The sequence below is a fragment of the Vulpes lagopus genome, chromosome 19 (genome assembly GCF_018345385.1).
Source record: "Vulpes lagopus strain Blue_001 chromosome 19, ASM1834538v1, whole genome shotgun sequence".
Taxonomy (NCBI): domain Eukaryota; kingdom Metazoa; phylum Chordata; class Mammalia; order Carnivora; family Canidae; genus Vulpes; species Vulpes lagopus.
Window position 1 is genome coordinate 20416852 of NC_054842.1, and position 13311 is coordinate 20430162.

Genomic DNA, 13311 nt, shown 5'->3' on the forward strand with positions numbered 1-13311 from the left:
GTTTTCTAAATCCCAAACGTTCCTAACTCCAACTTCAAGAAAGCAAAACCCTTCCCACAAGTACTCTGTTCTAGAAACCAAATTCACTACTAAGAGTTCAGAAGAAAGACAACTGTGAAAATGTGGTAAAGGGGATACCCCAGAGGAAACACAGTCAGGCAGAGTGTATAATCACATATCTTGCTCTGTGGCAAGAACCAATTATGACAACCCCTAGGCTGTAACTTTTAAAATTATCACTGATTTCTTACCTACTAACTACTAAACTATCATCATCCAAGAGGGGGTGAAATGACACTCAAATGAAAAACTGATTAAACAAACCCCACCTGTAATTAATGGCACGAACCTTTGAAAACTAAAGTAACTTACTTGTCACTCCACTATGACTCTTTGTCATCCCAGGTGCACTCGATTTGCTTGTTTTCATAGAACAATCTATTCGATCATTCTTCAGGATGCCTTCAATATTGGAGAGATCTCCATTTTTGGGATTACCATTGTTATCAGAATTAGAGCTATTTGGAGAAGATGGAACAGAGGAGGAGGAGGATTGGAAACTGTTCTCAGAACCTTCACTGTGACAAGAAGCAGGGCTAGAGGCTGAGCTGGAAGAACTGATATAGGCGATCACACCCCCTAGAAAAGAGGCGAAAATTCAGATAATTAGATACATGACAATATATGTTTTCTATTTTTCCAAATCTGAATAGTAAAGTCACTAACTTTAGAAACAGACTGCTGACTACTTACCACTAAAAGGAGAAAGTAACTTACTTCCTTATTTCCTATTTTTCCTGCTTTCATAGAGTTTGAAGCACATATAATTTCCACTGATTCAAAGAATGAGAAGCTCTCACTGGCTTAATTATTATGAGCACACAAAGATCCAAACCTAAAGCTTTTCATTTTCCAGTTTTTTTTTTTTCCTATAAAGAATGAAAAATCTTCCTGACTAGGTAGCTTAGAGTAAACTGTTTTGGTCACGACAAAGTCTGATTCTGGTCCTCTCTTTGTCTCTTTCATTATATCTTTATATAACACAATCTTAGAAACAATGAGTTCATTTGCCTCCCCCAGCACCTGGCTAAAACTTAGGTTAATCAAGAACAGATATAACATTTGGAACTCCAGATAATTTATGTCAAATGGGGGAATGTTTCATAGCTAATGCTCCCAGAATCTTTCTGTTTTGATCCCTGAAAACTTCAATGACTATTCACTAATCACCAGTTCCATACTCCCCCTTCTCCACCTGCTTCTGCCACTGGACTTGCAGACACACTTATCTGTAAACAGCTCTTAAGGAATCCAGACTCACCACCTGTTCTTCTCACTTGCTATTTACAGTAAATGTTAAAAGAGGCTGAAAGAATGCATGCTATAAGAGAATAACATTAAGGCTGACACTAATTCTCCACAGAGCTACTCTTAAAACACTATTCACAACTTCACCAATATAACCTCCACAACCTCTGTGAAAACTGGTCTTGGCCTCCTAGAGACTGTAAACTTCTCAGGTTAAGAAACAGTATTTAAAATTATTCTTGGGGTATAATTTCAAACATCTTCTCTCAAAGACATAAAACTCTGCAAGGGTAATCTCATAGGCAACTATATTATTTTTCCAAATCCCAGGCCAAACAACTAATTCTCATCTTTTCTATTGTGGTTTCTTTTCCTCTTTCCTCTATCATCAACAAACATTTAAAGGGCTTTTTCGATGTGCATAAGATACAAAGGTAAAATTACCTCTCTTCTATCTCTGTTCTGAAATCTTATTTAAACATACTGTTTACTGTCTCCATCTCTTTCTCCAGTAGACCATACACACCTCAGTGCACGGTGTCTCTTAATTCTCTATGCATGCTTTACAGGTAATAAGCCTACCATAAATATTTTTAAGACCTAATTCTCTGCCTTTGTGAAGCCCACATTTAATAACAAGGACAGATCCCAAGTAGCATAAAACAGTACTAGGAAGGGGATCCCTGGGTGGCTCAGCGGTTTAGCGCCTGCTTCAGCCCAGGGCCTGATCCTGGAGACCCAGGATCGAGTCCCACATCAGACTCCCTGCATGGAGCCTGCTTCTCCCTCTGCCTGTGTCTCTGCTTCTCTGTCTCTCATGAATAAATAAATTAATTTTAAAAAAAACAGTACTAGGTAGTCACAGACAAAACAGGACATTTCTGATATTTCTGATAACTATACAGAGTAATAAGTGGAGACTTCTGCACATTCCCTAAATAACAACTGTAATTTAAGCATTCCTTCTGAAATAACCTTCTCTGCTAATGAGAAATGATTCCCCAATCTTTTCGTTGGTAAAAACTACAATTTATAACACACACAGATGGAGCAAAACGCTGAGGCCAAAACAATTCCAAAGAATAGAAAGATACTTCCACTCACAAAGAAAAAAATGGGCAAGGAAATTTTAGGTCACTTTTAGTCTGTTGTGTTGAAATAGGGTACCAGATAGGTATTTAAGTACCAATTATACATAACCAGAATGGAAAGTTCCTAAGCAGTCAAGTAAAACCATAATTCTTAGGGATTTTGGTCACAACCCAAAAGAGAAGTTAAAACAGCTCCTACTATGCCAAGAAAAACACAATAGTGTTTATCATACATAAATTTAATATGCATAAATGCAAACTAAATGTACTTGAATTTTAAAGACAAAAAATATAAGCAACATGGAGAATTCCATCCACTTTTCCATTCATTAAGCATACGCCTACTATCAGTCTTGAAGTTGGAGGTGTGATTCTGGTCTTCCTAGACTAATCCACTTCCCAAATGTTCTCCTGCCATGTGCTTATCATCTTCCCAGAGTGAAACCAGAGCTTTATGGTTAATATCAGACCTACAAGGTACTCCCCATCTATAAACCAATCATTCTCAAAGTGTGATCCCTATATCAATCAAGGGCTTCAGCATCACCTGCAAATCTGTTAGAAACATTTCAGGCCACACTCCACATCTACTGAACCAGAAATTTTAATCAACCTCTTGGAGATACTAATACGCAATAAAGTAGTTACACAGTAAAAGTAGGGCTGTCACAAGTCAATGTCTTTATCTGTGCTCAAAGGAAGAAATGTGACCAAGAGTAATTTTTTTTTAAGATTTTAATTAACTTGACAGAGAGGCAGAGACAGTGAGAGCATGAGGAGGGGAGAGGGAAAGGGAGAAGCAGACTCCCCACCAAGCAGGGAGCTCAAGGCAGCACTCTATCCCAGGACTCCGGATTACAAACTGAGCCAAAGGCAAATGTTTAACCAACTGAGCCACCCAGGCACCCCAGCAACCAAGGGTAATTTAATAATAGAAATGTCACCTACTGCTGATTTTGAAAGCTCCTGAAACTCCAAACATAAGGAGGAAAAACTTACTGAGTTTATTCTCTTCATCCAGACAAATTACATAAAATGTGTATCATGAGAACCACCTGGTATTTTTTCAAAATACGTGTTTCCAAGGCCTTGCCCAGAGTAGGCCCCTCGGGAATGAGCATTTTTAATTTTTAAGAAGTTCCCCAGGTAATTCTTTGCACGTTGAAGTTTAAGAATAGCTACAATCACTGAATTCAAGCACAAATTGGTTCATAGTTTTAAAAGTAGATGTTTTCAATGATGTAACTCCCTGAATACCCTAAATACTCTGTGAATCCAGAGAGAAACAATTTTAACTTGGAAGGCTAAAAAATGTCACGTTACTGGGTAAACCACTGTGCCATCTGTTTTCATAAAATTTTAGAGATCTGAAGTTCACAATAGAAATTCCAGGTGTTAGCAAACAACTAAACTACTACTTTTTTCATGTGTCTACACACTCAGAATAGAATGCAAATGAAAACATTATCCTTAGTCTTCAGTAAACTCCCAAACTCACAGCTACTTATCTTAAAGTACTACCACTCTAGGTAGTAAATTCACTTCTTACGTCTCAAGATGGTAAGACATGAGAAAGTGATGGTTTTCTTTCTCAAGTAAGATGGTTTTCTAAAGTAAGACTTTCTTAGGGCCAGCATTTGAGTGAGCCATTTATGTTCACAAGGTCTTCTGACTACCTCACCTTAGAAATAAACTTGCAGAAATCAGAGCTATCCCAATGGCTTAATTAAAACTGCTTAATAACTGTTGCCCACTGACTAGGCAACAGAAGGTGTTTGCTATTAACTACCCAAAATGCACCTTCCTTTCAAAACCTCCAAAATCAAAATTAAGAAAAATTACTGAGCTACTATCAATCCAGTTAATATCCAATTCCTATCTTTAGGAACTTTAACAATCCTTTTCAACAAGCACTTGTACCAGGCACCATGGTATCAGAGACGACCCTTCTAGAAGCAGCTACATTCTCCTAGCTAAATCAAAAACTGATTTAGTTGTCTTAGCATTCATTCTTGCTACCAGACACCAATCTACTGAACTGATGGTTAGTAACCCACATGGGTTACATTTTAATTTCCTAGAAAGTTAAGAGTACATCAATAGTTCCTCCACCCACTGAAGAAAGGGAAGTGAAAACTAAAAATACCTACTGAATAGCAAGAATAAAATAACATAATTTCATATCACATTTTGACCTCACAAGCATTAATTTCCATTATCCCATTTCAGAGCTCAGACAGGTTTAACATAAACACTGCTACTAAGTGACAGGGCCAGGATTGAAGGCCAAGGCCAGAGTACAGATTATTATTTCTTACTGTGAAAACCTGGGCAAGCAAATCACTTTTAATCTAAAACTGAGTCACCTTCTATAAAATGGGAATATCTACCAGAGTTACTACAAGATTGAAATGAAGTAGTGTTCATAAAAGGGGACTATTAAAGTCCTTTTTACAAACATGGTTTTTGATGATAAAGCAAGAAAGGTAAAATGCCCAAACCAGCAAGTCCCAACACTTCCAGAAACAAGCAGAATGTACTTCTTAGATGCCTCAAGCTAAAATTAGCTGAAGCAGTCTTCTCTATTTTTAGTTGGAAAAAAATCCCTGGAGTTGGGCCAGGTTCCCAGGCTAGGGCTTACCCAGTGGTCAACTTCAGACAAGCCAAAAGTCAGTATCTAATTTTATACTGCTGGGAAGCACTTGCTGTTCACCAGGTATTGGGGTTTTCTTACCCCAATTCTAGGCTTGCCCATCACCAAAAGGTTCCCTCCCACTCCCACGGCCCACCATCCTGGAAAGTATGCCTGAGTTCAACTCATGACTGTGCCTCGTGACTTAGAACGAAATATTTTTACCATCAAGAAGCTTTAGTTTTCATTTTAAAAGTAGGTTACTAATAATTTCTACTCACAGGATGGTAGGATAGCTCTAATTGACTCACCATCCTTCCAACTATGGCCTGAGTATCAGGGTTCCAGAGAACAGCAGCATGGTCCCTTCCCTAAAAAGCCTTGTAGACCAACTGAGGAAACAGCTGTGTTAACCATTCATTCCAGTGCCATGTGAGCACTGTTTCATACAAATTACTGTGAACTGCTGAGAATCACACAAGAGCACCAGAGAGGGCAAAGATCAAAAGGGGCAAATACAGCCAAGGTGACAATAAGTGGGGTCTTGAAAAACATGCAAATTATTAAATGATATACCATGTAAAAGATTTAAGAAAACCAAAAATGGGTGACAAATTGGTCTTACTCTGTAAAAGTGTTTTTTTGTCTCCATGTAAATTGCCAGGGGGTGTGGGGAGACACAAGTGTAATCTAGTGTCTGGGGAAAAGAGACTGACTAGCAACAAGATTAAAAGAGAGAAATGATGAGATTAGGAGGCTCTACTGACACCTGGCTGTTTTCATCAGCTGTGACCCTGACCACTGCAAGCCAAGTGTATCCACACAGTTATTTCTTTAATTGCCAAGAAGACAGGACCACCAAGATGTGCATATACTGTCAAATATTCTGTGGGCTTAAATCTAATACAGCATAGTAGCTTGTGCTCCCCAAGTAGACTTTGTGGATTTAAAATTTGGCTCCACCACTTGCCTGGATAAATTAATAAACTTCAATCTACTGAACTCTTCATCTTCAAATGGTAACAACAATATCTTCCTTCAAAGAATTTCATGTGTGGTGTCAAAAGTAGTGACACATGTAAAGGGCCTGACACACAGTACTCAACAGATACTGCTGACTATTATTCCGCCATCCGACTGAAGAGTTCAAACCAAACTAACCTTCCCTACCCTTTCCTCCTTCCTTTGAGTGTGTCATATGGAACAGTGCTTTCTCTAGGTTATTTCCACACCACCTTCTGAATCTCTTTAACTCTGTTGACTAGTCAAGCAACTTGCTACTTCACTTCTAAGTCTTCCTTTGATCTTACTGTTTCTCTCTCCAACTGATTTCTTTACTGTTACCATTCTCTGACTTTTTTTTTTTTCTCAAGTTAGGAGAAATACAGGTTTGTATGAACTGTGTGGAAATGTTTTCCTGATTTTTTTAAATGTGAATCACAGCTATGGGTATGAAGTTTGTGCAATAAGCTTTTACTTTAAAGAACCTCATATATTCACTCAAAATCTATGACACAAATGTATACAGTCAATTCTGCCACTATACTATTTCACACCTGCATTAGTCATGATTAAGGTAAAGACAGTATGTTATGACAGATGAAATGGTCACTTGCTGAATGGGTATTGTACGGATACAATGGTATGGACCAAAAGGATGGGTCAAAGGTGTGCCACACAGCAGTGAGTCTGGCCCCACCCTAGTCAACATTTACAATTTGAAGGAAGTTAAAGGGAATGCTTATCAATATTCCCTCTAATAGATAAATGGCAGAAATTGTTAATATACCGGGTGACAGCTTGAGACAGGCTGAACATGGAAACAAAAGGAACTAGAAAAAATTAAGAAAGATAATTGCAAATTCCTGCACTTCAGGTCAAACAATTATCTGCACAATGGATGAAACCTAGCTTCAAAATAGTCCACATGATGGGCAGCCCGGGTGGCTCAGCATTTTGGCACTGCCTTCAGCCCAGGGCGTGATCCTGGAGAACCAGGATCGAGTCCCACATGTCCGGCTCCCTACATGGAGCCTGCTTCTCCCTCTGCCTGTGTCTCTGCCTCTCTCTCTCTCTCTGTGTGTGTCTCTCGTGAATAAATAAAATCTCTAAAAAAAAAAAAAAAAAAAAAAAAGCACATGAAAAGATCCTACTCGATTGCAAGGTTACTGTGAGTCAGCAAAGCCAATAAGCCACAAAAGCTCAGCCTGCCAGAGATTTGCAGCAGAATCCAAAACTTGGAACTTGGTAACTGTCCAATCATTTCCGCAGAAGCCTGTTCACTTCTGGGTGCTACAGCCCAAAGGGCAACAGGAATGATGATTGAAACAACAGTGAGCAAAGACCAAGTAATGAGAATCGAAAGTAGAAGAACTAGGGTGGTATGTTCAACAGTCATCCAAAGGGAGTTTTATTATCCGTAGTTCCAAAAGGCAAGATTAAAATCAGTGATACTGTTCCAGGAAGGTTCAAATCAGACAAAAACTTCCTAGCTTGCCCACCTTACAAGGCTGCAAAACTGGAATTCATTCACTCTAAAGGCTAGGTTGAAAAAGACTGAACCTCATACTCTCTAAATTCTTTTCAAGCCCAAGTTTAATTCCACGACAGAAATACCCAATTTTTGAAAATACCCTCAAAGGCTAAGCAGACCCAGAGGTAATTAAAACACAGTTATAAAATGTCTTTATTTTTACTATTGGTGGAAAACTCACACTCGTTTTCAAGGCATGGTTTGTAAAAAGTGCGTATAATAACCTTAAAAATACATAAACTGACTTCTTCTGTAACCTCACCGGCCTCAAGTGTAAGGATCATCATTGAGGGCAGACAAAAGGCGAGAAGGGAGCACGGTATTGTTGCGACATTGCAATAGGAAATGTTAAGTAAAATAACTGATGAAGCCAAATTCTGTTGGTCAGGCTCAAGAAAGGTCGGCAGGCAACGGGTTTTTAAAAATCAGTTGAAAGAAACAATGCCCACGCACGCTTTCATAGTCTCAGGGTCACTTAGGATCACCTGAGTCATCCCGACCCTGCGGGAGCTGAATGACCGGCTCTCGGTGAGACCTACAGGCTCCCAGCCCGAGGGGATTTTCGAGCCGTTTTCATGCCTGAAGGTGTGCTGGATAGGTCACGTCCTACAGCAACCCTCCTTCCTGGACAGAGCGAAGCAGCATCATAAAAAGGGCGGGCTCCGTCCCAGCTACCAGGCGCTGCTGGGGGCCCAGGCGCCTCAGGGCTCCCTCGAGAGGTCCCGCGTGGGGGAAGCACCGAGCCTGCCCCCGAGGAACCCTTCTCGGCCTGCGGCGCACCCTGGCCCCGCACTACTTCTTCGGCGCAGCCCGCCGGCCCCGGCTGCGCGCGGCCAGGTCACCTCCCCACTGCGGCGTCGGCGTCGGCGTCCGCGCCCGCGCCCGCCCGGGGACCGCCCGGGCTCGGGGTTCACCGCACGCGCACGCGCACGCGCGGCCTCCTCCGCAGTGTGCAACCCCGCGGGGGAGGAGGGAATCGCGGCCACGTCACAGCCCGGAGGGTTCCAAAGGGGCGGGGCCTCCCGGGAGGCTGCGGCGCTCCCCGCCGGCGCGCGCGCGCACCCACCCCCACGTGTCCCTGCGGCCCCGGGGAATGTGGGTCACCGAGCCGAGCGGCCTCACGTGTCCCCGCCCGCCGCCGCCGCCTCAGCGCCCATTATGTAATGCCGCGTCACGCGCCCGCCCAGCCAACCGGCGCCCGCGCGCCGCCGAACGTAAACACAGCGCGCACGTGGCTCGCGCGGCCCGGCCATGTGAGGGGGGGGCCGGGCCGGCGCCGCCGGGCCGCGCTGCGGCGTCGCAGGGAGCCGGGAGGGCGGCAGAGGAGCGGCCCGGGGGGCGACGCGGGAACCGAGCGGGAACCGAGCGGGAACCGAGCCCGAGCCGACCGCCGCGCGCGGCAGCCCCCCCGCCCCCCAGCCCTGGGGTCGCCCCCCGCCGCCGCCTCCCGAGTGCCCCAGCGGCATCCGGCGCCCCCTCCGCCCCCCGCGGCCCGGCTCTTACCCGCATTCACCTCCATGGTGCCCTCCGGGAGGGGACCAGGCGGCCCGCTTCCCGCAGAGGTGGCAGCGCCGCCCCCGCCTCAGCGCCGCGCCACCCCGGGCTGGAGGCGGCGGGGGTCGCGGGGCCCCCTCATGGGCAGGGCGGGCGGGGCGCCCGGGAGCCGAGCCCCGCGGCCGGAGCGCGGGCTGCAGCGGGAGAGGGCGGCGGCGGCGGCCGGCGAGCGGCGCTCCTCGCGGAGTCCCTGACAACAAAGCGGCGGCGCGGCGGCTTCCTGCAGCCAGCGCACCGCGGCGGCGAGGGCGGCTGACGGGGAGGGCAGCTGCGACCATGTGACCCGCGCACACACCCCCTCCCTCCGCCCGCCCGCGGCCGGCCGCTGCGGCGACTCCGCCCCCTCCGCCGCCGCCGCCGCCGCCGCCGCCGCCGCGGCGCCCGCCGCCTCGGCCTCGGTTCCCCGCGCCCGCCGCGTTGACCTTCCCTTCTCGGCCTCGGAGCCCCCTCCACGGCCCTCTGCATCCTCCGCCCCGTGACACCTCAGTCACCTCGGGTGGTGACCGAGGACCGGCCCGGGGCTCCCAACACACCGGCGTTTGGGACCCCCGGGCTGGGTCCGCCCCTAGCCGCCCCGCGGTTCCGCCCCCGCCAGACGGTCGAACGCTGGACTCCGGGTAGAGCCCAGCTCTCTGCCCTCGGCGCCCCCTGGGTCGTTTCATCCAACCTCCCAGCTCTAGGAGACCTGTGTTCCCTCCGCGTTCCAAGCCGAGACCGCCCTGAGCGCCGCATACCCACACCTCGGCAGCCCATCCTAAAGGTGTGACAGGCGTATACATGTGTCAGAACCCAGTGAATGCACACGAGGTGTGCGCATCTCACCTAGTGTATAAATTCTACATCAAAAGAAAAAACTGGAACTAAAGGACATGTCTGCTGAGGTATGCGGAGCGAAGCGCATGGATGTCTGCAATCGCATTACAAGAGTAAGATGGGCTGATGGATGGCGGCATGGATAAATAAGCGGGTACAAGTATAGTAAGATGTTAGCTTAGATAATATAAATGGGTATTCCTAAAATTATTTTCCAATTTTCTCTTTGAAAATGTTCGGTAAAAAATGTTGGGGGAAATGTAATGTGTGAAACATCTTTACACGTGCCACACTCCTTCTTCCCCCAATCCATTTTACACACACACACACACACACACACACACCCCTTTTCCTTGTCCATCTCAATCTTTACTATTTTGGCAAATCTGCCAATTCCTGAAACCAACAAATTGCATTTCTTCTGTCCTCTGTGTGTGTCTCACTCTGCCTTTTATACCCTATTCAATCTATTAACAAATCTGAGCTGGGCTACCTTCATAATGTCTTCAGTTTCTATCCTTCTCTCCATCAGCATTGCTATCAGTCTAGACCAACAATCATCATCTCTGGCCTGGGGTATTGTAATACCCCCTAACTGGGGAGAGAGACTGTTTCCTGTGTCCACCTACAGTCACTTCTCAGTCTGAGTGTCATTTTCTAAATGTAAATGAGATCATATTACTCTGCTTAAAACCCTCCAAATAGCATCCTATCGCACTTTGAGGAAACTCCAATGCCTTAGCCTGACCTGCAAAGCCCAGCACAAACTGTAGGCCCTGATTCTCTTTCCAAGGCTTGCCTGCCATCCTCTAAACATTGTTCTCTAACCACAGTGGTCTTCCCTAACTCAGGGCTTTATCACTCTATGTGATGCTGATGCAAGAGTTCCCTAGGCTACACTTTGTAGCTTTCTTTTTCATTTTATTTATCAACCACCATCTGTTTCTGAGGCCAGTATGAGCAGTCTAGAAGGAAGAAAAGAAATCATAAAAGAGGATACCTCTCTGAAAAGGCTACATACTGTATGGTTCCAACTGTATGACATTCTGGAAAAGGCAAAGCTGTGGAGAGAGTAAAAATATCACTGATTGTCAGGGGTTGGGAAGGCAGAGGGATGAAAAGGCAGAGCACAGATGATTTTTTAGGGCAGTGAAACTGTTCTGTGTGATACTATGATGGTGGATACATGTCAAATGTACAACTAAAAGTAAACACTGATATAAACTACAGACTTTGGATACTTATGATGTGTCCATATAGGTTCATCAGTGGTAACACATGTACCCCTGTGGTGTGAGATATTGCCAGTGGGGGAGACTGTGTGTGTTCATGGGGACAGAATGTATACGGGAGCTCTCTGTACTTCATTTAATTTTTCTGTGAATGTAAAACTACTCTAAAAAATAAAGCCTATTCTTAAGATTTTATTTATTTATTTGAGAAAGAGCAAGAGAGAGAGAGGGAGAAGCAGACAGCCTGCCGAGCAGAGAGTCCCATGTGGGGCTCAATTCCAGGATCCCAAGACCATGACCTGAGCTGATCCACTCAGGTGCCCCAAAATAAAGCCTATTTTAAAAGAGAGAGAGAGGATACTATCATTTAAATTTGAAAAAGAGAAGAATGGAATTGAAAATAATGTCCGTAAGCATCTTAAATTCAAATGACATAAAATCCATGTCCATGAGCCCTGTGTTTTCAAAAGGCCACCTCCTACCTGTGAGTCATTGTGGATATCAGAGGTGATAAAACTATAACCCAGATCAGTCACCAGCCACACCACTGGCCACTGGAAACGTCAGGTTCATCAGTGTCAGAGGAGGATGCTGAGCAGCATCTGAGTTGGACAGTCCCCAGAGTGCTGTAGCTGCAGTGGAAATTGCCTTTTGCTGCTGTCATTCCAAGGAACTTTATGTATTAACCCTGTGAAGTTTATGGCTCAGTCTGTAGGGATTCTCGGGCCATTCATAGTGGATTTCTACCTACCCCACCTTCTTCATTCCTCTGACCAAAATAACTCTGCTGAATGAAGTGGCTGTCTTCAAAAGTCATCTGTTAAAAATGCAAATTAGGGGACACCTCACTGGTGCAGTTGGTGAAGCATACAATTCTTGATCTCAGGGTTTTAAGTTCAGGCCCCGTGTTGGATTAAGAGATTACTTAAAAAATAAAATCTTTTTTAAAAAAGCAAAGTATTTCCTGTGAGAGCTTCCTTATGAATCCTTATATTCCACTAACAGCAGGGCCCTAGGAAACTGAACACAGGATAAATCAATCTGGATGTGGATAAAGAGCCTGAATATTAGAATCTTCTAGTCCCAAAATCTATTTTACTGGACCAAGTGAGGTACTGCAATATGAGGACCCTGATGAAAAAGAGGTATTGGGGAAAAGGATGGATTTTTTTTTTTTTTAGTTAACTCCAGTTAAAAATGTTCAAGGTCATCCCTCATTTTAAAATATTCTAATGGGGATTCCTGGGTGGCTCAGAGGTTTGGTGCCTGCCTTCTGCCCAGGGCATGATCCTGGAGTCATGGGATCGAGTCCCACGTCGGGCTCCCTGCATGAAGCCTGCTTCTCCCTCTGCCTCTCTCTGTGTGTCTCTCATGAATAAATAAAATCCTTATATATTTTTTAAATAAATAAACAAATAAATAAAATATTCTAATGAATATTGCTGCTTCCCAAAACCATAATAACATTTCTCTCTGTCTTCTCTATGCCCTGGTTCAGGAGTTCTCAAAGTTTTGATTTATACTTACAATGATTGAAAACGACAAAGGACTTTTTTGTGGGATATATTTATCCATATTTACCTACTAGAAATGAAAACAGAAATGTTTAAAGCACAAGAATACACAGCATAGATGTTACAGAGTAGCAGCATCACAAGTCAAAGTCTTTGGGGGTTTCCTCTGCTACAGCAAATTGAAATTGCCAGGCATCAGGATATTTGTGATGTACTTTCTTCCAGGCTCTTTTTTTCCTTTACTGTTCTAGTCAAAGTACTAACTTCTATATCATCTCTCAAATCTGCATCAAAGTATGCCTTTGCTGTAAATTCAAAAATATATCTATACTTATTTTTAAACTAGAAAAATAATTGGGACACCTGGGTGGCACAGTCAGTTTAAGCCTGACTCTTGGTTTCAGCTTAGGTTATGGCCTCAGGGTGGTGAGATTGAGCCCCACATCAGGCTCTGAACTCAGCATGGAGTCTGCTTGGAGTTTCTTTTTCCCCTCACCCTCTGCCCCTCCCCGCACCTTAAATAAATAAATCTTTAAAAATAATTTAATTATAACTAAATAATAAACATTCAAATATGACTTACATATGTATCACAAGGTAACGTAGTCTTATTTTATGTCTCCATAAAATATTC

General features: G+C 44.3%; 1 protein-coding gene across 1 annotated transcript in view; it reads right to left on the reverse strand.

The window, feature by feature from the left end:
• The window catches only part of NR1D2 (nuclear receptor subfamily 1 group D member 2), a 29716-nt gene extending 20338 nt beyond the window's left edge, over window positions 1-9378 (reverse strand). The window contains exons 1-2 of the mRNA XM_041734055.1: window positions 9068-9378; window positions 373-639 (exon numbers count right to left, since the gene is read on the reverse strand). Of these exons, the coding sequence (XP_041589989.1) occupies window positions 373-639; window positions 9068-9083 (283 nt within the window). The 5' untranslated portion in view covers window positions 9084-9378. The remainder of the gene's footprint in view (window positions 1-372; window positions 640-9067) is intronic.
• Between the last annotated feature and the right edge of the window lie 3933 nt (window positions 9379-13311).